This window comes from Entelurus aequoreus, linkage group LG23, assembly GCF_033978785.1.
Source record: "Entelurus aequoreus isolate RoL-2023_Sb linkage group LG23, RoL_Eaeq_v1.1, whole genome shotgun sequence".
NCBI lineage: Eukaryota > Metazoa > Chordata > Actinopteri > Syngnathiformes > Syngnathidae > Entelurus > Entelurus aequoreus.
In genome coordinates, this window is record NC_084753.1 from 13814218 (window position 1) to 13839936 (window position 25719).

The 25719-nt window shown below is 37.7% G+C and overlaps 2 protein-coding genes and 1 long non-coding RNA gene across 6 annotated transcripts in view; 1 reads left to right on the forward strand and 2 right to left on the reverse strand.

The window, feature by feature from the left end:
* The window catches only part of mia3 (MIA SH3 domain ER export factor 3), a 46370-nt gene extending 44914 nt beyond the window's left edge, over positions 1-1456 (reverse strand). Inside the window, exon 1 of one of the 2 annotated variants that reach the window (XM_062034683.1) lies at positions 1134-1456. In XM_062034683.1, the coding sequence (XP_061890667.1) occupies positions 1134-1254 (121 nt within the window). In that variant the 5' untranslated portion in view covers positions 1255-1456. The remainder of the gene's footprint in view (positions 1-1133) is intronic. The other variant, XM_062034684.1, reaches the window with a different exon arrangement.
* taf1a (TATA box binding protein (TBP)-associated factor, RNA polymerase I, A) lies at positions 920-25607 on the forward strand. 2 transcript variants are annotated; one of them, XM_062034686.1, is made up of 12 exons: positions 920-1060; positions 5315-5473; positions 7784-7984; positions 8085-8248; positions 11023-11136; positions 11216-11414; positions 16365-16486; positions 16586-16744; positions 18555-18621; positions 20673-20790; positions 21256-21410; positions 24909-25607. In XM_062034686.1, exons 3-12 carry the CDS (start codon positions 7852-7854, stop codon positions 24956-24958), a joined length of 1281 nt encoding a protein of 426 aa, XP_061890670.1. In that variant the 5' UTR covers positions 920-1060; positions 5315-5473; positions 7784-7851; the 3' UTR covers positions 24959-25607. The 2 variants fall into 2 exon arrangements, with proteins under 2 accessions (XP_061890670.1, XP_061890669.1); XM_062034685.1 differs by lacking the exons at positions 920-1060; positions 5315-5473 and adding an exon at positions 6142-6298.
* The window catches only part of LOC133640958 (uncharacterized), a 168114-nt gene continuing 162976 nt past the window's right edge, over positions 20582-25719 (reverse strand). The window contains exons 2-3 of one of the 2 annotated variants that reach the window (XR_009824234.1): positions 20799-20986; positions 20582-20724 (exon numbers count right to left, since the gene is read on the reverse strand). This is a non-coding gene — a long non-coding RNA (uncharacterized LOC133640958). The remainder of the gene's footprint in view (positions 20725-20798; positions 20987-25719) is intronic. The other variant, XR_009824235.1, reaches the window with a different exon arrangement.

The following is a 25719-nucleotide window of genomic DNA, read 5'->3' on the forward strand; positions in this document are numbered from 1 at the left end:
GGCTACAAAGGAAACAAAAACAGAATGCTGGACGACAGCAAAGACTTACTGTGGAGCAAAGACGGCGTCCACAATGTACATCCGAACATGACATGACAATCAACAATGTCCCCACAAAGAAGGATAAAAACCACTGAAATATTCTTGATTGCTAAAACAAAGTAGATGCGGGAAATATTGCTCAAAGGAAGACATGAAACTGCTTCAGGAAAGTACCAAAACAAGAGAAAAAGCCACCAAAATAGGAGCGCAAGACAAGAACTAAAACACTACACACAGGAAAACAGCAAAAAACTCAAAATAAGTCACGGCGTGATGTGACAGGTGGTGACAGTACACCTACTTTGAGACAAGAGCTATAGTGATGCATGCTTGGTTATGGTTTAAAGTCATATCCAACAATTGCGACAACGACTCTTTACTGTCAACTCGTTTTTTAATGATTTCTGCTGGTGGTGTGCCTCCGGATTTTTTCAACACAAAAAATGTGCCTTGGCTCAAAAAAGGTTGAAAAACACTGCACTAGTGTGCCGCGGAGTAACTCCGCTACTGTATTGTTGGTTATTATGGTGGTACTTGGACAGCTAAGTGTGAACCACTGCTGTACGTTATAATGCGGGAATTGTATATCGTCATAAACCTTCAGGTGATTATAAAACTGAGCAAAAGAATATCTTACATGACACAATCTGATATTGCTCATGTATTTATAGTTTTCCTCCATCACACAGTAGCTTCCTTTGCAGTTGCGTTTGACTAAAGAAACTATTGTACAATAAAGGTTGCTAGACAACATCCCTAACAAGGTGTTGATGCAAATCCAAGCTGCTGTTACATTTAAAAGCATGTTTTAAAAAAAACATAACTGACTAGTGGCTAATCTGTTGCTAGCATTAGCTAGCTAACAATAGCTAGCAAGGCCGAAGCTGGCAGGCAGAGTAACCTTCACTTTAAGCCAACATTCACTTGGACAAACCGGTCAATAGCGACGTTGTCGCACGGATAAAAACAAACAGCCGCGGTCCAAGTTATCTCTGCAACACACACGGACAGGCAACAGGTGAGGAGATAAGGAGTTTATGGCTGCTAGCTACGGATGATGGAGGGAGAAATAGGCATTAAAGGGAACTTACTGCTGCACTCCTCGTCCGCACATCGCTTCAAGTCGGAGAATCGCTTCTCCAACGCTGCGGTTGAGATAAAATTGAATAAAAGTAATAAAAAGCCGTTTCGGTAAAAGTGCTTGGCTGCCATGCTGGCTGGGTTGCATGAGCAGCGGCTGACTGGCGAGGGTGCAGGGAGGCGACACGTCAGCACATCAGATCCGGCAACAAGGATCTCTTCTCTCTGCTGGGATTGTCGCTTGTTTGCTCTAGTAAAGAGATCTACTCCAACCCTATTCAATAATCATATCAAGCCCAATTACAGTTGAACACTCTTCGACTCCATTCGTGTTCTTTCTTTTTTTTGAACACTCGGAGAGTGTTCTGGAAGATTCACAAGCATTTATTAAAAAGAGGTGGCAGGTAAATGTTACAGCGTTGGTCTCACTCCCGCAAAAGCATTGTCGATTGCCGTGTGTGCAGGGGGTGTCCAAAGTGTGGCCAGTGTAGCAAAACTCCTCAAGCTGTGTGAAGTTGGCCCCCTCGCAAAACTCTGTTGAAATAGTTTAGTTTAGTCTTTATTTGAAGGGACAATGCACAGATCAAAGACAGATATGTTCTGCACCAGATTATAGTTAAATAGCTCATTTCCATCTACAGTCCCTGGTAGAGATGCGCGGATAGGCAATTATTTCATCCGCAACCGCATCACAAAAGTCGTCATCCACCCGCCATCCACCCGAACCAACATTTTATCAAAACCACACCCGCCCGCCACCCGCTCGTTGTTATATATCTAATATAGACGATGCAAGGCATTAGTGAGGTTATAAAGCTTTTGCCTGTTAAAGAAAGGAGACTGATCCAATGCAGCAGAGACATTCAATGCGTGATAATATTATTTATCATTATTATAATATTATTGTCATTTCCATTAAGAAAGTGTTGACTATTGTTGCCAATGCCCTCAGATCAGGAGTGCGTTCCTCACACTTTGTGTGCGCAGTTGCAGCAAGCAGAACGATGCTTTTAAGAAGTTAAAAAAATGTTTTAGAAAGACTAGGCCTATATTTTCGTTAGGTAAAAAAAAATGTCTGAATTTATTTCAATGAATATTAACTTGTTAATGTTATAATGCTCAAATAGGGACGAGGTCGGGGTGCACAGTGAAACAGTGAACAATTTCGCGACAAAGATGAACCTTTATTGATTGATCTGCAGCCATGACAAAATATCAGACAATATCCATTGTCAACGGCAGGCAGGAAAATAAAGATAAACACATAGCCTATGTTGTAGGCATAGGCATAGGCTCATAGGCTTCATTCTTCTTCTGTTGTGTTGTGTTGTGTTGTGCTGTGCTGCGCTGCAGTGCCTGATGAATAATTGACTGTTTCAAAGAGTGCTGCTCGTTTTTCGTAAGTGGGTAACAACATTTAACTATGTATATATATTTCCGAATTGGTTCAACCGCCACCCGCCCGAATCTATTTAAAATCTATTTTTTTCGTCATGTCACCCGCCCGACCCGCGGTTTATCCGCGGACTCTGCGGTTGTGTCCGCAAACCGCGCATCTCTAGTCCCTGGCTGTCAGGTTCAAACACTGATGACATATATTAAACCAGGGGTCACCAACGCGGTGCCCGCAGGCACCAGGTAGCCCGTAAGGACCAGATGAGTCGCCCGCTGGCCTGTTCTAAAAATAGCTCAAATAGCAGCACTTACCAGTGAGCTGGCATATACAGAGAAAAAAGTGCTGCACTTTCCCTCTGTACAGATGGTGCTGAAAGACAATGGTTCTGCATCTGAGGCTTTTGACAAAGTTGCAGAAAAGTACTCCTAGGTCATAAACAGAGTTGGGCAAGAGTTTGAGAACAGGTTTTGCGACCTGGATCAGCTTGAGCCATGTGTGTCGTTAATTTCTAATCCTTTCATGAACGTGGACATACCGTATCATGCATTGCTGAGCAGTTAAGTGCAACATTCAGCCTGGATGCTGAACAGGTGGAGATTGAAATACAAAATGACCTCTACCTCAAAGCCCACCAGGCTGCACCAAACTTTTGGTGCCTTGTTGACACAGAAAAGTACAGTGGTGTATGCGCAGCAGCTATGAAGGTTGCAAGCCTGTTTGGTTCAACTTATCTTTGTGAATCAGCCTTTTCTGACATGAACTTCATCAAGAACAAACACAGAACACGCCTCACTGATGCACATCTGCAAGACTCACTCAGAGTTGCAGTGTCAAGTTACACACCAGAGTACAACACACTAGTTAACAGCATGCAATGGCAGGCTTCCCACTAACTGACAAAGAAACAGATAACAGATTTGGTGTCCAGTTCAAAGTGTGACATGAGTTATTTAAAAATTTGAGAGTTGACTTTTGTATTTTACATGAGTTATTATTTGTACAAACATGGTGCAAAGTAATTCATGATTTGTTAAAAAATGTTAGTGGCTAGCTAGTTAAAATTGGATATTGTGATTTCACAAGACTGTCTTAGAAGTGATCATTTGAAAGAAGGGTCTCAGCAATATGTATTTAAAAAGTCTGTGTTTTAAAATTCAGTGTATTAAAATAAATCGTATAAAAATTCAGTGTAAAAATGTTGTGATGTTGAAGTTCAGTGAATAAAAAAGTCAGTGTATGAAAATTAATCGTATAAAAAAATTCAGTGTTTAAAAAAATCAGTGTATGAAAAGTAATCGTATAAAAATTCTGTTTCAAAAATTCAGTGTTTTGAAATTCAGTGTATAAAAAAATCAGTGTAAAAAAATTCAGTGTCTTCAAATTCAGACCATAAAAATTCAGTGTAAAAAAGTTTTGGTGCTGAAAATTTTTAGTCAAGTCAAGTCAAGTCAACTTTATTTATATAGCACATTTTCAACAACTTTTTAGATTGAACCAAAGTGCTTTACAGGTTAAAAAAGCATGGAGCAAACAAAAAACAAAAAAAAACTAAGCAAAACAAAAAACAAACAAAGAACATAAACAATGAGTGTGCTAAACAAGATAGTGCAAATGCAATACGGTAAAAGGGGTCGAATAAAAAGTTTAAAAAATTTGCAGAATAAAAAATAATTATAATAAAAGTGCGACAAATTGAAAAATACAACTAAAGCGAAGGGGTGGGAGGGGGGGGGGGGGGTGACTAGAAATGGTGGCCTAGTGGGCGGACTCAGCTCGGGTCAAAGGCCAGCGAGAAGATAAATTGGCTGCTTCAAAAGGCAAGACTAACTTCCGGTAAATTAAGACATCTCATTCTCCCAGTCTTAATTTACCGAAAGTACTGTAAATCTTGCTTTTTGACCACTTTTCTACACTGAATTTTAATACACTAAATTTGAAAACACTGATTTTTCTACACAGATTTTTTTAAACACACGCATTTTGCCCCCAATTTTTTTTTGCAATGAAATAGTCACCATAAGTTGGTGTAAAAAAATTCAGTTCACAAAATTCAAACGTTAATTCCGAAACATAAATTCAGTGTCAAAAAAGACACAAATTAACCTTCATACAATACAGTGTTTTCAAATTCAGTGTAAAGAAAATATTGGGTGAAAATTCAGGGTATAAAAATTAAGTGTAAAAAATTCAGTACATTAAAATTCAGTGAAGAAATGTTCATTGCTTCAAAACTCAATACTCACTTACATCCATCCATTTTGTACCGCTTGTCCCTTACAGGGTTGCGGGGGTAGCTGGAGCCTATCTCAGCTGCATTCGGGCGGTAGGCGGGGTACACCCTGGACAGGTTCCAGTAAATTAAAACTATGAATGAATATTTCTGCACTGAATTTTTCAGCACTGAATTTTTTCTCACACTGAACTTTTTTTACACTGAATTTTTATACACTGAATTCTTATACATTTAATTTTTTACACAGATTTTTTTCTGCACCAATTTTTTTTACTCCAATTTATTTTAAACTGATTTTTTTGCACTGATTTATTTTAAACTGATTTCTTACACACTGAATGTTTATACATTGATTTATTTTCTGCACAAATTATTTTAAACTGATTTTTTACACTGACTTTTACTCACAGATTTTCAAAACACTATTTTAGCTAACTGAATTTTAAACACAGACATTTTGCTCACAAAATTTGTATTCAATGAAATTGTCAGCATTATTTGATGAAAAAAAATTCTAATCACAAAATTCTAAGATCATCAGGACTCCTCTTTCTCCTATCCAGGAGATCGCAAAAAGCCGCTGCCTGACCAGGGCTCAGAAAATCTGCAGAGACTCCTCCCACCCCCACCAAGGACTGTTTTCACTGCTGGACACTGGAAAGAGGTTCTGCAGCCTCCGAAGCAGAATCTCCAGGTTCTGTAACAGCTTCTTCCCTTAGGCCGTAAGACTCTTGAACGCATCATAATAATCCCCTCAATTCCCCCCAAAAATGCATTAACTTGCTGGAATATAAAGACAATATAACATACATCCATAAACGTGGATGCATATGCAAAAGTACAATATATTTATCTGTACAGTAATCTATCTATTTATATCTGCACCTTATTGCTTTTTTATCCTGCACTACCACGAGCTAATGCAACGAAATTTCGTTCTTATCTGTACTGTAAAGTTCAAATTTGAATGACAATAAAAAGGAAGTCTAAGTCTAAGTCTAACGCAAAAAAATCTGTTATATAAATGTCCAAAAAATACATTTGTAGTAAAGACACAAATTAACCACGATAGTGGCGTCCAAACTGTTTCCATTAATCAAAGGGTCTCGGGGTCATTTTTAATATTTCAATAGTCAACAAGCTAAAAGGCTCCAAAGAAAAAAAATGCCTTCACCTATGCAATTGTGTTTTTTTTTTTATATGTAAACATCCTTAGAAAACGTCCACCATCTCCCTGATATGAAACAACAATCTTCTCTTTATTAGACACGTACATGAGATCATCTGTTTACATGTGGAACAAATATTACTGTACACGTTGCAGTTTCACACTGCTTCCAGGTTCAACCTGCAGGGGGCAGCATGGTGTTGTCATGTGGTCTTGTCTGCCAACAAACACAGTAAGAAGAAGACCCTCGCTCTTAACAACAACATTACACATGTGGAAGTTATTCTCGTCATATTTCCCATACAAATAACTCTTGTAGATTTAAACTTTGATTTAATTTCACTGATTATTCCGAAGATCTCTTATGAATTCGTACAAGGTAGGAATAATGTGTTATATTTTGAAACAAAAACGCACAAACTTAGTCGTTTAACGTTGACAAAGCTAACACGTTAAGTTAGCTAACGTTAACGTCTTCTCATTGATAAAGTTTATTTCATCACTTTGGTGTTATTTTCACATGGTTATATGATATTATTAGTAGCATTGATCTAGGGCTGGGCGATTTGGTGGAAAACTGTATCACGATATATATCACGATACTTTATACGTTCTACCTGCGTTATCCTTTCCATCCTTACACTTTCCATCCTTTGTAACTGAGCTACTGTGTGGAACAATTTCCCTTGTGAATCATTAAAAGTTTTTCTAAGTCTAAGATAAAAGTGTTTTATAGCGGTCGATATGGATAACCATTTAATATTTTGTTTGACCTATTGAAAATAAGGACCGGGAGAAAAATATATTAAATGTGAACATTTTTATTTAAAATGTAATCTTCCTCTGATTATAATCCCCTCAGATTTCAAGGCAAAAAGGAAAGTAAAAGTCAACACAAGCGTGGAAAACAATCAATGTAATCGAAAATAACTTTGAACACCTAACAATGAGCTCTTAAAATGAAGATGAGAAATTTAGAAATTGTTAATAAAGTTCAACAAAATAGTGCAAACTGTGAAAATGTACACAGAGAAACCTGTTTTCTGCAGGTTCAATGCCAGCAAGTTACAGCTGTGTTAACATTTCATTTGGTCTGTTATTCTTATTTAATTATGGAATTGAAGTTATGTTATGCAATAATTATTATTTAAATATTATTGGACCAAGTTACTATTATTTTAAAGTAGCATATTTGTTATATATTGTCATTTATTTTACTTATACAGTCCTGCACTTTATTTCCTACCTGTTGTTTTTTGTATGGACGAGGGTTGAAAAGAAAAGAGGTGTGCACCACTAAGGACTACGGTCTGTTTAAAAAAAATCCAAATGAAACCTGACAATAATTATTTTCTGCATGTTTAGTGCCAGGAAGTTACGGCTGTGCTCAACTTTGAGCACGTTTAAGGTGGTCTACATTGGTCTGACTACGGTCCGTTTTAAAAAATCCAAAAAACTGCCATACTGTCGAGGTGACTTTTCCTGTTTTATCCACAATTTCTTCATTTTTTACTTTCTCTTCTCACTCCAGACAATGAAACAACCGTGAGGCAACAAGATGGCGCAACCAACCTTGATAATTGATACTGTTACATGATCGGCTGTTAGCGTGTCACTTCCACTGATTAATGATCACTTCCTGCGTTGCTCGGGTATAAGAGCGAGAGTGCCTTTGTTCATGCAACTAACCTTGCTTTGTAATCCGGTTTGTTACGAACAAAAAATGTATATATATATATCCAACACATTTTTTTTATATGGATTATGTGTCTATCCTGATATATATTAATATAATTTTATTGCCCCAGCCCTACATTCTTGTAGTTTTCTTCTGAACACAAGAATTGTATATTTGTCCCCTCAGGTGCGAATTCAGTCCATAAGAAGTAAATTATAGTACTGTACTATCCAAGAAGAATAACCACCTCCTTGATGATAATGGACGATCTAGACAATGAGTTTCGGCCAACAACACAGTTAGAAGATTACGCTGATTTCTCTGACGATACGCCAACAAAAGTAAGGAAACAGTCAAGGCTTCCACTGCCGCGGTCATTTTTTGTGGGTGAGTTGTACATACACTATCCTGCACATTAAAAACAACAACATAAGATGGTTTTGATTATAAACCTGAATACTTACCAATGCAATAATGTTGTTTACAGAGCCAAAAAGAGAAACAGGCTTTCACCGATCCACAAGGCTTTGTCTGGAGAGGATCAGAGAGTCTATGCTGCATCACAGATGGCAAGAGGCAGCACAATATATGGCATGTTACCCCCAAATGATAGAAGACACGACAGCGGGCTCAGCACACCACTATAAAGAGGTAGAAACAAAATCTGTGCAATGTTTTTACCAAAGCACCACCATTACATGTTACGTCAACAACAAGAAAGTGTTTTAAATGTAGAAAAAAATCATAATAGGACCCATTTAGGTGTTTTGAAGGTCAAAAACGGGGGAAAAAATGTGGACTGTGAAAACTTTGGGACAAGATGTGAAAATAGAGCTTTGGAAAACAGGGAATTCCTGGAATTTTTTGAACTTTGAAAATAGTGGTTTGATTGTCCAAGATCAGTGGAAGGGGTTGAAAGTGGAACAGTTTCAATCGGATGAGAAATGTGCCGATTGTCCAATTCATTTTCAATAGGAAAAATGTCCCGGAAAACCAATAATTCTGGGTAATCTGGGATATTGTCGAACATTTTCTTGGTGAGCACATGATTCCTGGTTGAGCCGAACATTTTGATACTCGAACGGTTCCGATCGAGTGAAAACTTTGGGCTGTGGCCTCCGGCAAACTTTTGCGCATTTGGAAGCATAATAATGAAAAAAAAAGAATTTTTGGTGTAGAAAACTATAGGTGACAATAATTATTATAGTAGAAATAAACCCGACCGAAGGCTTCCTTTTTGTAGACTCTGTCATCCAAACGTTGCAGACATTCTCTTGTGTATGATTTACTCTTGAAAAATGCATACTAAACATTCATTTATGTTCCAACACATTTACCCCTGCACTTGAAGAGCATTCGTGAACTGTGAAATCGATCTATAGCGCAAAATTTTGTTGGTAAATGAAAGATGAGGAGAGCTTATCATCACACCTCTACACATCTAACATGTGAATGCTGCCTTTTTGCTGGGTCACCATTGCAAATGAGAATCTGTTTTTAATTTATTTACCCTGGGTAAACAAAAAAATAATAAATGAATATCTAAATACATGTAAACTAGGAAGTAAATGTTTGTGTACCACATTACCCAGAATGCCTAGCGTCGTAGGCAGGAACCGGCACTTAGTCTACGCGAGAGGACGATAATTGTGCCGTTTAAGCAATTAAGAGTTTATCTTGTCCTGCTTCGTCTACACAAGAAACAAACATTAGTTATGATTAGACAGTGGACGTGGCCTGACTGTGGTAAATGAATGTTCGCAAAGTATGAATTATTGTTATACATCTAATATTTTCATAGTTAGAGCAAAAAAAAAAAGTCAAAATATATATTTTTTAACATTATGAGAGCATTCTAGACCAGGGTTGCCAGACTTGGCCAAAGGTAAAATGTTCCAATAGGGCGCGGGCATAACACAGCTTTTAAAAATAGCCTCAACGTAAATAACAAAGTTCCTGTAATTAGGGACAGTAACAATGACAGTTAGCCCCGCTGACATGCTAGCAATAATTGAGTGAGCTTTAGGGCTGTCTCGACACAACCGATATTGATTTGATACAATATCAGCAGGAATCATACGTAGAGTGGAATGTTAGAAAACGTTTTGATCAAGTGAAATTAATCAAACAGAGAACAACAATCGGCATGATAAACACTAATCTATTTATTAGTAACCGTCTGGAATGAACTAATGATGTCTTTAAGTTGGAGTGGAGTTGTAATTGTTTTTTTTGGTAGCATTTAGTGATCACAATAACTTATTAATAAGCTCATGATGCAGTAAGTTGAATGATGCGGACATGTTTGTTACTGGATACTTTCTAATACGTTTCTCTGTTGGAGACTTCAATATGTAAATAATATGCAATTATAATTATTTGATACTTATCAGGGTGTCAACAAAATTGATTTTCGAACAAATCACAATTCTTTTTTGTAACGATTCTTAATCGATTTTGAAATAAAATAAAATACATTTTTTAATAAAATTTTTTAAAATCTGTCCTGTCCAGGCGTTCCGGCGAATCATATTGTTGTTGTATATGCTCATATTTGCTGTACAGATTTACTTTAGAAACGAGAAGTATTGGATACTTCTCTTGTTGCTTTATTTGTATTTGACTTTATTAAATGTTTGGGTAGGATTTTATTAAACAAAGCCAATTTCCTTTTAGGTAATATAGAAATGTATCACAGCTATTAATCTATTTTATGGAGGAATGTAGTTAATTATAGAGCTGGCATCCAATGTTATTAAAAAATATAGATTTTTTGTGTACCGGTATATCGACAGTTATGGTGATTTATACAACAATGTTGTCCAATTAAGGACACGTATGTCAAGCTTGTGTTGCTCTTGTGTACTTAGCTGTTGTGTAGCTGTTAGTTTCTAGCTTCTAGCCTACCATGTTTACCTTTTGTAAATGACTTGACTAAAGTAGAAGAAAAGACTAACTTTGTGTGATTATTGGAGAACATTTCGATGTTAACTGGCTGTCCGGCTTTGCACAAAAAAATGCATTGCAGGACTGCTTGTATTGAAGATAAAATCAGACAGCTTGGATGCAAGTTGATATAAATTGATACTTGTTTTTTAAAGTTTTTTTATGTCAGACTGATATTCGATATCAATATTGAATTCGGACACCCCTCGTGAGCTTCTAAGAAGGTTGGTATTGGTATTAAATGTATTACATTTCGGAAGCCACTTTTTGGTGGGCCAAACCAAATGACTCCACGGGCCCCACTTTGGATGCCTTGACATTAAAAATTATTACAAGCATAGTCACCTTTCCTGGACACTAGCACGTTAGGTTGCGCTTGAAGGGTAACAGCCTTATGAACGTCACTCAATTAATAACAAATTCAAGAAATACCTTAGTTGTTAAGGTTTAAGACAAATAATGTGTCTTTTGCCTTTCAGTTAATTTGGAGAATAAGCACAGAAATCCTTCATCATCACCCCAACTCAAAGATGGAGGACTACAACATCATCTACGAGCAAATGAAACATTCCGGCGTGAAACATTACCTGCTGGTACGCCCGCACCACCGCTGTGCACACCTGTGTCACACACGGCGGCCCCTCCTGCTGAATCGTTGTTTACGTCCTCCAGATCTGTCTGGAGCATTCCTTCCACCTCATGCTCCACGGCCAGGTCGAGAACGCAAAGCGCCACATCTCTATCGCCGAAAGTTGGCGGCACGGGAAAGAGTCGGCATGTCAGATTCAGACGACAAAACTGATCCAAGCCTACAGGAGTCTGCTGGATTATGTTATTTGGTGCGACAAGAAAAACAACGCCAGCGGCATCAGTAAGGCAATACACACACCCATTTTCTGTTGTATCGGCCGATTATCATTAAAAGGTATGTGCTCGCCATTGCCGATGCCAATCACAAACACGATTCACTCTGGATGACGCTATTTATTTTTAGTTCCACGGCTAGCAGCTGATTATCGGTCTCCATACACAGTGTGGAGCCGCTCCTCTATGTGAATGACGGCAAAAAAACCCAGCATTTCTTAAGTATTATCAAGTATCGTTACACTGGAGGACGAGGCTAAGCATGTTACACACGGAGAGCAGGCATTTTAATAGCTAAGCTAGCTTCAAACGACACCAAGAAATAAGTGCTTAGTAAAGTTCTAGAAGTAGGGATGGGTATTGAATTCGGTACATTTTGGGCAATACCCGGGCATCAATTCACGTAAAATTCAACGGTGCCATATTTCGGTTCCGCCCGGTTGCCTACTCAGTGGGAGCTTTGCACTTTAGCACTTGGCGATCACTCCAGCAGCACTGAGAGTGGACTCGGCCAAACTACCTTTAGGTAATGTTGCAATTTTCAATGCCAACTTAGAGATTGACTCATAAAACGCTACGAGTAAAGTAAGGCTCTACTTTTACAAAAATGTGCTAGCTAGATGCTAATATACATTGACATTGCTATTGACATGCTACTGATTTAGCATGAGCGATTTTACATGGCAATTTTAATACCTTCATATTTGTTAAGGAAAAGTACAACTAAGACGCACGTTACCATCAAACAGCTGGTGCGTAAAAGGTACAATACTTACAGTATTAACATTTTTTAAGGCACAACAAAAACAAAACAACACATCATAAACTATACACTACTGCCATTTAAAGTCTTGGACTTGCAACTGAAATTGCAACTTCATGTCATACTTGCAAATCATAAAATGACAATAATAAAACAAGTTATAATCGGCTCATTTTTAAATTTTGCAATAAAGAATGAGATAATCAAAAACAATTAATATTTATTAACACACATAAAAGTACAGACAATTCAATTCCCTAGTACCGGTAATTGTTCAAGTGTGAACAGTATCCATTCCTATTTAGAAGTGTAGATAGAACCGCGTTACAGAAGAAAGTAAGCAGATATTAACAGGAAATTATCAAGTATATTATAGGACTTAGAGCAGTGTTTTTCAACCACTGTGCCGCGGCACACTAGTGTACTGTGAGATATTGTTTGGTGTGCCGTGGGAAATTATGTAATTTCACCTAATTCAGTGTTTTTCAACCTTTTTTGAGCCAAGGCCCCTTTTTTTTCATTGAAAAACTCCAAGGGCACACCACCAGCAGAACATAAATAAATAATAATAAATGGGTTATACTTGTATAGCGCTTTTCTACCTTCAAGGTACTCAAAGCGCTTTGACAGTATTTCCACATTCACCCATTCACACACACATTCACACACTGATGGCGGGAGCTGCCATGCAAGGAGCTAACCAGCAGCCATCAGGAGCAAGTGTCTTGCCCAAGGACACAACGGACGTGACTAGGATGGTAGAAGGTGGGGATTGAACCCCAGTAACCAGCAACCGTCGGAATTGCTGGCACTGCCACTCTACCAACTTCGCCACGCCGTCCGTCCGTGTTGAAAACAAAACTCAATATTGCATTGGGTTGAAAAAATTTGGCCGGGATATATATATATATATATATATATATATATATATATATATATTCTGAGCGCCATGATGTCACGTTATCGACGGGAAAATGCATTTTTAGACCATATGATTTGCGTGAGCGACTAGGAGACACCGAGAGTAACAAGCGGTAGAAAATGGATTAGAAAGGACAGATTAAAAACATTTTTAAAAAAATTAATTTGGGACTTCCCGCGGGCCGGATTTTGGACACTGGCCGGATTTTGAAAAAAATATTTTTTTTGACCAATTAGATGAAATTACATACTTTCTCACGGCACACCAAACAATATCTCACGGAACACTAGTGTGCCGCGGCACAGTGGTTGAAAAACACTGACTTAATTGGTAAAACATTTTTTTTTGCAAACCAATAAATATAATCCGCAAATAATGTGCCGTTGTTGAGTGTCTGTGCTGTCTAAAGATCAGCAGAGTAACCATGTAATACTCTTCCGTACCAGTAGGTGGCAGGGATGTAGCGAATTGATTTGTAAGCCTACTTTGATACAAGATAATTAAAGATGCATGGATGGTTATGGTTTGAATTCATATCGAACAATTGCGTCAGGTATTGGATGTGAACGACTTTATATTGTCTATGTAGACCAGGGGTCCCCAAACTATGGCCGGATCTGTCCTGCCAGTGTCCAAAATCCGGCCTGCGGGAAATCCCAAGTAAAAAAAAAAAGTTTTTTTTTTTTTAAATCATTTTTTAAAATCTGTCCTTTCTAATCCATTTTCTACCGCTTGTTACTCTCTGTCTCCCCTAGTCGCTCAGGCAAATCATATTGTCTAAAAATGCATTTTCCCATCGATAACGTGACATCGCGCTCGGAATATATATATATATATATATCCATCCATCCATTTTCTACCGCTTGTCCCTTTCGGGGTCGGGGGGGGGGGGTGCTGGAGCCTATCTCAGCTGCATTCGGGCGGAAGGCGGGGTACACCCTGGACAAGTCGCCACCTCATCACAGGGCCAACACAGACAGACAGACAACACTCACATTTACACACTAGGACCATTTAGTGCTGCCAATCAACCTATCCCCAGGTGCACGTCTTTGGAGGTGGCAGGAAGCCGGAGTACCCGGAGGGAACCCTACGCAGTCACGGGGAGAACATGCAAACTCCACACAGAAAGATCCCGAGCCCGGGATTGAACTCAGGACCTTCGTATTGCGTTTCAACTTGTTCTGCTGGTGGTGTGTGCCCCTGGATTTTTTTCAATGAAAAAAATGTACTTTGGCTCAAAAAAGGTTGAAAAACACTAAATTAGAGAGAGGATAATACAACAACAATTTATGGGCAGTATTGTCAGAGTCAGTACACGACACGCAAGAGGAGGGCGGATACATCCTTAAATTGGTAGTGTCCATACAAAGGGTGATTAAATCAACATTTTTATTTTCTCAAAGTCATGTTTTTGTTTTTGTTAATGTTTACCAAATCAGGGAATAATTCTCTAGACACTGGAGGACTTTGAGGGCAAAAACCAAAGCATTTAAAAGAGTAATAGGTAGTCATTGTTACTTTTGTTTAGTTATTGTGTGCTATTGACTTTTTGTTCAAACAAGTGTATGTAATACAAGAAAATAAGGAACTAGTTTAAATATTGTGTTGATATTGTTACACTGTCAAAGCGCTCACCATAAATACATTAAAGGCCTACTGAAACCCACTACTACCGACCACGCAGTCTGATAGTTTATATATCAATGATGAAATCTTAACATTATAACACATGCCAATACGGCCGGGTTAACTTATAAAGTGACATTTTAAATTTGCCGCTAAACTTCCGGTTCGAAACGCCTCTGAGGATGACGTATGCGTGTGACGTAGCCCGGCGAACACGGGTATGCCTTCCACATTGAAGCCGATACGAAAAAGCTCTGTTTTCATTTCATAATTCCACAGTATTCTGGACATCTGTGTTCGTGAATCTGTTTCAATCATGTTCATTGCATTATGGAGAAGGAAGCCGAGCAAGCAAAGAAGAAAGTTGTCGGTGCGAAATGGACGTATTTTTCGAACGTAGTCAGCCACAACAGTACACAGCCGGCGCTTCTTTGTTTACATTCCCGAAAGATGCAGTCAAGATGGAAGAACTCGGATAACAGAGACTCTAACCAGGAGGACTTTTGATTTGGATACACAGACGCCTGTAGAGAACTGGGACAACACAGACTCTTACCAGGATTACTTTGATTTGGATGACAAAGACGCAGACGTGCTACTGTGAGTATGCAGCTTTGGCTTTTTTTTGCGTATGTACGTAACTTTTTTAAAATATATAAGCTTTATGAACCTTGGGTTAGGTGAACGGTCTTTTGGGCTGAGTGATTGTGTGTGTTGATCATGTGTTTGAATTGTATTGGCGTGTTCTATGGAGCTAGGAGCTAGCAGAGGAGCTAGGAGCTAGCATAACACGTACCGTACCGTACGTGCGCGTCACGTACGTAACTTTTTAAAAATATATAAGCTTTATGAACCTTGGGTTAGATGAACGGTCTTTTGGGCTGAGTGATTGTGTGTGTTGATCAGGTGTTTGAATTGTATTGGCGTGTTCTATGGAGCTAGGAGCTAGCAGAGGAGCTAGGAGCTAGCATAACAAACACGCAGGTGTTTTTATGCAGGATTAATTTGTGGCATATTAAATATAAGCCTGGTTGTGTTGTGGCTAATAGAGTATATATATGTCTTGTGTTTATTTACTGTTGTAGTCATTCCCAGCTGAATATCAGGTCACCCCCGGCTCTCACAGCATCTTCCCTATCTGAATAGCTTCAACTCCCTACTAGTCCTTCACTTGCACTTTACTCATCCACAAATCTTTCATCCTCGCTCAAATTAATGGGGAAATTGTCGCTTTCTCGGTTCGAATCTCTCTCACTTCATGCGGCCATCATTGTAAACAATAGGGAACTTTGCGTATATGTTCAACTGACTACGTCACGCTACTTCCGGTAGGTGCAAGCCTTTTTTTTATCAGATACCAAAAGTTGCAATCTTTATCGTCGTTGTTCTATACTAAATCCTTTCAGCAAAAATATGGCAATATCGCGAAATGATCAAGTATGACACATAGAATAGATCTGCTATCCCCGTTTAAATAAAAAAAATTCATTCCAGTAGGCCTTTAAAAATATACAGCTAATGCAGTTCTATCTATGGTGTAACACTGCCACCTACAGGCTTTGTTTGTTATTGTTCAAGGATATGATTGAGTGGCACTTCTCTTTGTATTTAACTGTTCTTTTAAACACCTTTTTTTTTTAAAGATTTAATTAACCCTGGGAGCAACCAAGACCTGCACAACTGTTTTAGACAAGCTTCGGTCAATCTAAAGGAGATTTTGAAATGTCCCGGGGTCTGGGATTCCTTCATACTGAGCTACGTTGAGGTATTTTAGTTACATATCTTTTGTCTTTAACCCAATTTCCTGCATGTGTTGTGCAGTGTCCGGTCAAATGGAAAACACATTTCTATGTATCTTGAACAGATGCTGGAATTCTACGGGGATCACGAAGAGGCGGAGAAAGTCCTGCAAGACTACGCCTATGACAACACTTTCCCAAACAACCCAAACGCGCATGCATATCTGTATCAATACCTGCAAAGACACAACGCCTCTAAGAGAAGGCTGATGAACGTTTTAAAGGTACACTATAATGTCATATACTGTGATGAGAGCTTCTTTTTAAGGTGTGTAAAAAACTATACGACTCAGAATTATTCAGGACTGTGATATGCCTGTCATTTTTACGCACACTCTGGGAGACAAACAAAACAGTACGGAACATGAAAAGTAAAACAGGACAGATAGATATGTGAAGAAATATATATTAACTTTCTCCTGTCGTATCTTTTTGCATTGAAACAATTGAAAAGGAGCTGCCTGTAGTCTTCAAAAGTGTCCAATAACACTAGAAAAAGTCCATGGATTTATCAATAGTCTCTTAAAAAAAAAAAAAAGAACCCCTTTTTAAATGATAATGAATGAATGACAGGGCGCTCCATATAAAATTTTATGGCAGAACATATTCCTAGCCGCTTCCTGCCCCGTCACTGACAACAAAATAATGCCAAATTGAGTACTTGTTTTGAAAGGCAATGGTAACTGGATGAAATCCCGGTTGGAGTTTAATAATGGAGGTTTATAAACTGATGTTTTAATGTTAAAATTGTTACTTTGCACAAAAAAAAGAACATTTCCTTTCCCATGAATTTGTTTTAGTCCAAAACATACATTAAATTAAATTCAAGTGTATGAATCATTTCACATTACAAAAAAAAACAAAAAGTAATTTTTCACAAAAAGTCTCCAGACAAACCATGTTTTCTCATTAATTTGTTTTAGCACAAAACATACATCTAATTCAAGTTTGAATAAAAAAGTATGATCATTTCACATAAATAAAAAAAGTTATTTTGCACAAAGAAAACTAATATTGAACATTTATTTCTCATGAATTTGTTTTAGTACAACATATACGTTTAATTAATTTCAAGTTTTATTAAAAAAGTATAAAAATCATTTCACATAATTAAAATAAAATAAGTTATTTTGCACAAAAAAACTCATATGAACAATTTGCCATGAATGTGTTTTAGTACAATATATGCATCAAATTAAATTCAGGTTGAATTAAAAAAGTATAAAAATAATTTCACATAAATAAAATAAATAGAAATAAATAGAGTTATTTTGCACGAAAAAATTATATTGAACAGTGTCTTTCCCATGAATTTGTTTAGGACAAAATATACATCAAATTAAATTCAAGTTTGATCAAAAAAAGTATAAAAATAATTTCATATACCGGTAAATAAAATAAAATAAATTGTTATTTTGCACGAAATAGTAATATTAAACAATTTCCTTCCCATTAATTTGTTTTAGTAAAATATATCAAATTAAATTCAAGTTTGATTCAAAAAGTCTAAAACTAATTTCACATAAATGAAATAGTTATTTTGCACAAAAAAAACTAATATATATAACTAATAAATCAAAGCTTGTTTTCTAATTGATTAATAGTTGCAGCCCTAGTTGTAACGACAAGCTACATTCACAGAGGTCCCATCATAATGTGTTTATGAGCAAGTGAGAGCAGGTAGGCGGGCTGCCACAGATAACTACATGTATGAGAAACAATGCGGCGTGGCGCAGTTGGGAGAGTGGCCGTGCCAGCAACCTGAGGGTTCCTGGTTCCCACCTTCTACCAACCTAGTCACGTCCGTTATGTCCTTGGGCAAGACACTTCACCCTTGCTCCTAATGGGTCGTGGTTAGGACCTTGCATGGCAGCTCCCGCCATCAGTGTGTGAATGTGTGTGTGAATGGGTGAATGTGGAAATAGTGTCAAAGCGCTTTGAGTACCTTGAAGGTAGAAAAGCGCTATACAAGTATAACACATTTACCATTTACCATATTATTTTCATTGTAAGTCTTCGTTTCTTGTGTCTTAGATCCTCCACATGTTAGTTCCAAGCCATGAGCTGATGTTGGACTACACTTTCCTTCTGCTGGACACAGGTACTTCCACATTAACAGGACTAAAATGTATGTGGGACAATCTTTGCGTTCACATTTGGTCAATGTACTACACGATATGATTGCCAAGTCTCATTTTCTTGAAACTGATACCATGTTGTACTTGATATCACAAATGAGCTGATACGGAGTCCACAGTGACTCTGCTGGTTGCAGCCACTTGTATTTGCCATTAATCAACCATCGTTTTCATGAAATCGACGCATTCTTAATGGAGATCGATCGATATTTTGCATTTTGAAGTATATCGGTATCGGCCTTATTTTTAATCAGTATCTTCCTTTTGTTTCATATTATTATTTTTTGAACTACATCAGCAGATACCGTATTTTTCGTATTATAAATCACAGTTTTTTTTTCATAGTTTGGCCGGGAGTGCGACTTATACTCAGGAGCGACTTATGTGTGAAATTATTAACACATTACCGTAAAATATCAAATAATATTATTTATCTCATTCCCGTAAGAGACGAGGCGAATGTCAGCAATCGTCACACACACGTCAGCAATTGTCACACACACGTCAACCAATAAAAATTTGTCGGGGGAGGGTCATGGCAGAAGTGCATTGTGCGTCATGGCAGAAGTGCATTGTGGGTCATGGGACCTGTAAATATCTTGACTAATAGGACACTTATTATATAAGTAAAGAAGAGCAGGCAGCGGCTTACACATTCTCATACTTTCTGTACCATCCAGGAAGAAAAGTCGGCCGGCTTGAAAAATGTCTGAACTATAATCTCCGTGAAGGAGCCCAGAATAGTTTTTTTTAAATGTTTGCAGTACTTCCGGGTTCTTCACAATAACCTTACAACGTGTTTAATCCACGAACTGCTATAAAATTGTAAAAAAATTGAGTAGATGGCGAGTTATTGTGGTGTAGAAAAATGGCATATTTTTATAAGTTTTCCAAGGATATTTCCCATATTTTGAAATGCAAATGTCGAGGCTCCTCTTAGACACACACAATAAAGGTGTTTGTGAAAGCCACTGTTTTTTGCTGCTAAATTAACCGCAACATTAGTGCCGCATAAAACATTATGAAAAATAATAATAAAAAACTTAAAAAAACTTAAAATAGACAGGTAGATAATTGATGAGCCTTTTGTCTGCTTTTGTGTATTGCTGCACCTTGTTGGGGACACTCAGGAGTGCAGTTATCTGTGGCTTCAAGTCGATATTGGACTGATGCATTTTTAGAATTTAATTTTATGTATAATTTTTGTGGGTTACTTTTTTGCGGTGGAAAAAGTGAACATTTGACATGTGTTTAATTGTATTTCTGGACTGTATATGTCAATAATTCAATTAACAAATGTAAAAAACAACATTTTAAAACCTTGTCAAGCGTTTTAGTTACATACACTACCGTTCAAAAGTTTGGGGTCACATTGAAATGTCCTTATTTTTGAAGGAAAAGCACTGTACTTTTCAATGAAGATAACTTTAAACTAGTCTTAACTTTAAAGAAATACACTCTATACATTGCTAATGTGGTAAATGACTATTCTAGCTGTAAATGTCTGGTTTTTGGTGCAATATCTACATAGGTGTATAGAGGCCCATTTCCAGCAACTATCACTCCAGTGTTCTAATGGTACAATATGTTTTCTCATTGGCTCAGAAGGCTAATTGATGATCAGAAAACCCTTGTGCAATCATGTTCACACATCTGAAAACAGTTTAGCTCGTTACAGAAGCTACAAAACTGACCTTCCTTTGAGCACATTGAGTTTCTGGAGCATCACATTTGTGGGGTCAATTAAACGCTCAAAATAGCCAGAAAAAGAGAACTTTCATCTGAAACTCGACAGTCTATTCTTGTTCTTAGAAATGAAGGCTATTCCACAAATTTGTTTGGGTGACCCCAAACTTTTGAACGGTAGTGTATACTATTCATGTTAAAATAACTTTTACTGCAATTGAATATCGCTTATTGGCCCCCTTGACTACTAATAATCTGAAAAAAACGATTTTTAATTATAACAATCGGTAAATTGATTTTAATGTGCATTCCCTTTTGATTTCCTCAGAGAAACACATGAAGAAGGCTTTGGGGATCCTCCTTGACATGCTGGACTTCGCCTGTTGGAGGACAAACATGGTCGTGTGGGATCGATTAAACAACGTTATTGATCAATTGCAAAGAGGGTACGTACACTAGGGAAGGATTTCATGTGGCCCCATTCCTGGGTGGATCTCGTGTGAGAAGAAGAGGGGGTGCTAATTATTTTCAATGCATCCATCCATCCATTTTCTACCGCTTGTCCTTTTCGGGGTCGCGGGGGGTGCTGAAGCCTATCTCAGCTGCATTCGGGCGGTAGGCGGGGTACACCTGGACAGTCTGCTGAAAATTATGGAAAGCACCACTCTCCTTAGTAACTGACGCTGTGGTCAAAGTTGGAATTGCCACAAAATAAATTTTTGGATATTCAACACTGCTGTGTTGGATAGTGCACCCCCGCAATCCGTCACAATTCATGTGTCAGGTAAACCGCGACAAACGGGGCCATATGAATCCCCTTCCTCCCGTTAATGTTTTCAGTCTATTAACCGTCAAGGATTATCGTCAGGGTGGGTTTTTAACCGTCCGTGCCATTGTTTGCATGGAAACAGTGAGGACTGGAAGGAGGTCGTTGCTGCGAAGATGGCCGCCAGGAAAGGATGGTGGCCTGCGCTCCACTTTACAAGGTTCCATGCCACTGAAGACGCTGAGCAAAGACCTGAGCTGATGAAAGTGAAAGCGTCGTTGACCAAAATCCTCTGTCCAGGTAAACCAATATTTGTCATGATAATAAAGACTTAAAGAGTTTGTACTACACTGAAGGAGAAGCTGATAGTGTTAACAACAGCACCTCCCTGAGGCAACAGGAAAATTCACCACTAATGTGTTGCGTTCCTAGCCCCCTAAGCTAATGGTGAAAAAACACAAATATTATCCCTGAAAGCACTAGAAGGGCCTATTTTTGATTAATTTAATGTGCATCTTACACTTTTAAAATGTAGTTTTACACTATAACAATTACAGGCATACAGAATTGTACTTACATCTTCTCAAATCTTCCTGCCGGAAGTCATTGAGGGAATCAACTTGTGAATCAGCGCCCACTTCTGGATTCACTACTACAGATCAAACCACCTTCTATTAAAGATGTTGTATAATGATTTTTAATCTGCTTTGTGGTCAACATAACATGTAATGGTGGTGTTTTGTTCAAAATGTACCATCTACAAGCTGCTTGATAAAAACGAGGCGTTTTAAAAGGCGGGTCCTATTAAATACAAATGACGTTCTGTCTCCGCCCTTTCACCCATGTTTGTAGTTTTAGCGGTACGCTTCCGTACCTACCAACATTCTAAGTTGGAACTATACGCTACTTTTTTATGAGAAATGGCAACAGCAGAGGATTTTAACACCCAAGCGTACATGTACGAGCGAGAATCTGACCTGCAGCGAGAGGAAAGCAAAGAAGAAAAAACGTTAGAACTAGAGATGTCTGATAATATCGGCCTGCCGATGTTATCGGCCGATATATGCGTTAAAATGTAATATCGGAAATTATCGGTATCGTTTTTTTTATTATTGGTATCGTTTTTTTTAATTTATTATTATTATTTAATTTAATATTATTATTATTATTATTATTTATTTCTTTATTAAATCAACATAAAAAACACAAGATACACTTACAATTAGTGCATCAACCCAAAAAACCTCCCTCCCCCATTTACACTCATTCACACAAAAGGGTTGTTTCTTTCTGTTATTAATATTCTGGTTCCTACATTATATATCAATATATATCAATACAGTCTGCAAGGGATACAGTCCGTAAGCACACATGATTGTGCGTGCTGCTGGTCCACTAATAGTACTAACCTTTAACAGTTAATTTTACTAATTTTCATTCATTACTAGTTTCTATGTAACTGTTTTTATATTGTTGTACTTTCTTTTTTATTCAAGAAAATGTTTTTAATTTATTTATCTTATTTTACTAATTTTAAAAAAAAGTACCTTATCTTCACCATACCTGGTTGTCCAAATTAGGAATAATAATGTGTTAATTCCACGACTGCATATATCGGTTGATATCGGTATCGGTTGATATCGGTATCGGTAATTAAAGAGTTGGACAATATCGGAATATCGGATATCCCTAGTTAGAACCTTGGAGATGAAAGGATCTTAAAGATTTTTTCGCTTTCAGTTCATAAAGCTATAAGAATACAGGCTACCTGTCATAATATCCATCAAAACGACTATGCATAATTTGTAGCCTTGTTGTATCTTATCTACATTTAGTCCGAATGGGTACCGAATTCGGTACTTTTATAGGCACCGTCCAAATTCCGTCAGTGCTACCGGGTATCCATTCACGTAAAATCAAACCTTGCCATATTTCGATACCTTTGTTGCATGTGAGTCCGGTTTTAGACTCGTCAAGTCTGGTTGCAGACTAAACACCGGCTCACGTAAACAAATACTCAAGCAGCACCCAGGACGGACTCAACCAAACTTCCTCTAAGTAATGTTGCAATTTTCAACACCCTCGAAAATGCTCAAATGTGAAGTAAGGCTCCACTCTTCCAAAATGCACTAGCTTGATGCTAATTTACATTGGATTTGTCATAGACAGGCTACTATTAGCATTAGAGATTTTACATGGCGACTTCAACACCTCCAAATTTAGTAATGGAAACAACAACTAAGATTATTATTTTCAAATTTTCTTGTAATCAGACAATATTTTCGGTACATTAGATGGAATTTTTACATGACATGTTTCGACTGTCATCTGCAGTCTTCTTCAGAAGGGTCACCTGACCACTGTGACGTGTGGCCAACCAGGTCAGTGGTCAGGTGACTCTTCTGAAGAAGACTGCAGAGGACAGTCGAAACATGTCAGGTAAAAATTCCATCTGATATACCAAAAATAGTGTCTGATTACAAGAAAATTTGAAAAGTATATGAATAAGAAGACATAATGAACCTTTTTGAGCACCTAAGATTATTGTTACAATAAAACATCTGGTGTGTAATAAGCACAATACTTTACAGTATAAACAATTTGTAGGGCGCAACATAACACATTCAACTTCCTGGAAAATCGACTTCCTCATTACACAACATACCATAGATAGCCTGTACAGTACTGCCATCTAATGTCTTGGAAGCGCAACAGCATTGCTAATGAGACTACTAGACGGCAGTTATCATAATCAGCTAATTTTTATATGTTACATCAAAAAAATTTATTGTATTATCAAACAATTAATATTCATTAACACACACAAAAGTACCGCAAATTGGTACCGTTGAGTACCGAATTGGTTCAAATGTGAACGTTAGTCATCCCTAGCTACATGCTAACATATAATTAGATTTAGCAATCTACCGTTGCTGGATTTACGGTTTCATTGTGCCATAAATCATAGGAACTGTCTCTGCAATGAAATGTAGTTTTTGTTAAATCCTTCGGACCAAGGCGGGTTTCTTAGCCAGGCTCTGTGCTTCCATGTCCGGCTGCAGAACATCTCCTCAAAAACTGGCGCCAACAGGCAAGAGAAGTGGGTTTTGCATAATATGACTCCTTTATGTTTTACCTTAAAAAAAAAAAGTATTTATAATTTAAAGCAGAGAAAAGATCTGCCAAGCGAATGCTGAAACGCCATTTTATGTTTGTGTTTTTAAAATCATCAATCAAGACAGGCTTTGTACTATCAAATGAGTAGAATGACACATGCGTTTTGAAACGTAGTACACGCTTGAGGATTTAGCCCAAAATAATATGTCATTTTAATCAGTATTTTTAAAAATTTGTTGTTTTCCGGCCCTATTCAAACTACATTTTTTATTCTTACCATACGGACGTCACATGTTGGCCTGAAGAATTCTTGGGTAGTTCAAGTCTACGCTATCACAGCCTAATAATGCAGAAAATGTTTACATGAAATCACTATTATGTCAGTGTTGCAGCTACCAGCATTTTTGATTTATTATTTATTTATCCTTCGAAGGAAAAAAAAAAAGAATCTTGATGGTTCATGAAATATTGATTAAAACATTTCCACATAACAGAACACAAAAATAGGACAGTTGCTGTCTTGGTAATCTAAAAGCAGGCATGGTATTTATCAAAATCATCCAAAAGCTTCCAGTAATAAAGTAAAAAGTGTTAAAAATGGAATAATATACATTACAATGTTTATATTTAAAACTAACAACAATATATTTTTTATCCTTACTGTTATTTTTGTTCTTCCAGACATAAAGCTCACATATTCTGCTGGCCAAACATTTAATGGCGACTGCTGAGAGAAGTTGAAGACCACAAAGAATATATTGAACTTCTTGACTTTGAAAATTAATACACAGTCATGTGGGAACAAGGTAAGGCAGTCCCCTCTCTGTCCACAACGTGGCGCCCTTGTTCTGTATTTTGCGTGAATCGTGGCCGAGATGACAGCCTTTTCTGGACAGAGAGCAAATTTCGCTCAGAGCCAGCATTCATGTGCTAGTTTATGGATTTTGTAGCATTTTATTGGGAGTCTTCCTCTGTCCTCGGTTGACTTTGGCCGCACTATTGGTGTTTCAAAACACACACATACACACACACGCAGCCTCTCTGTCAGCTCTGTTGTCATGACCGATTACTCAACCAACGCGGACCTCTCAACAATCCAGTGTGCTTTAATTTGGATTAGCGTGGCAGATTGTTCTATTGTGCGGTAATGACAGCAGTTAGGAATTAAAATGAAAGCTTTTTTAGAAGATGCTGTGGCCAGGCCGCAGAGTAAATGTGCTAATATTTAGCGCACACAGTGAATTACGGTGACTATCTCCCAGTGTAACGTCGTCATGTGGATGACTGCATGCACTCCTCCAGGTCTTTTGCACTATACTGTGAAATAAAGTCTGCATGGAGCAGCATGCCAATTTAATAAATTAAAGTGTTTTGTAAGGATTCTGCTTTCTTGATTCGGCCTGCCACAACGTTGGCTGTGCTATGTGTGTGTGTGTGTGTGTGTGTGTGTGTGTGTGTGTGTATGTGTGTGTGTTTTGCTTTGCAGTCATTA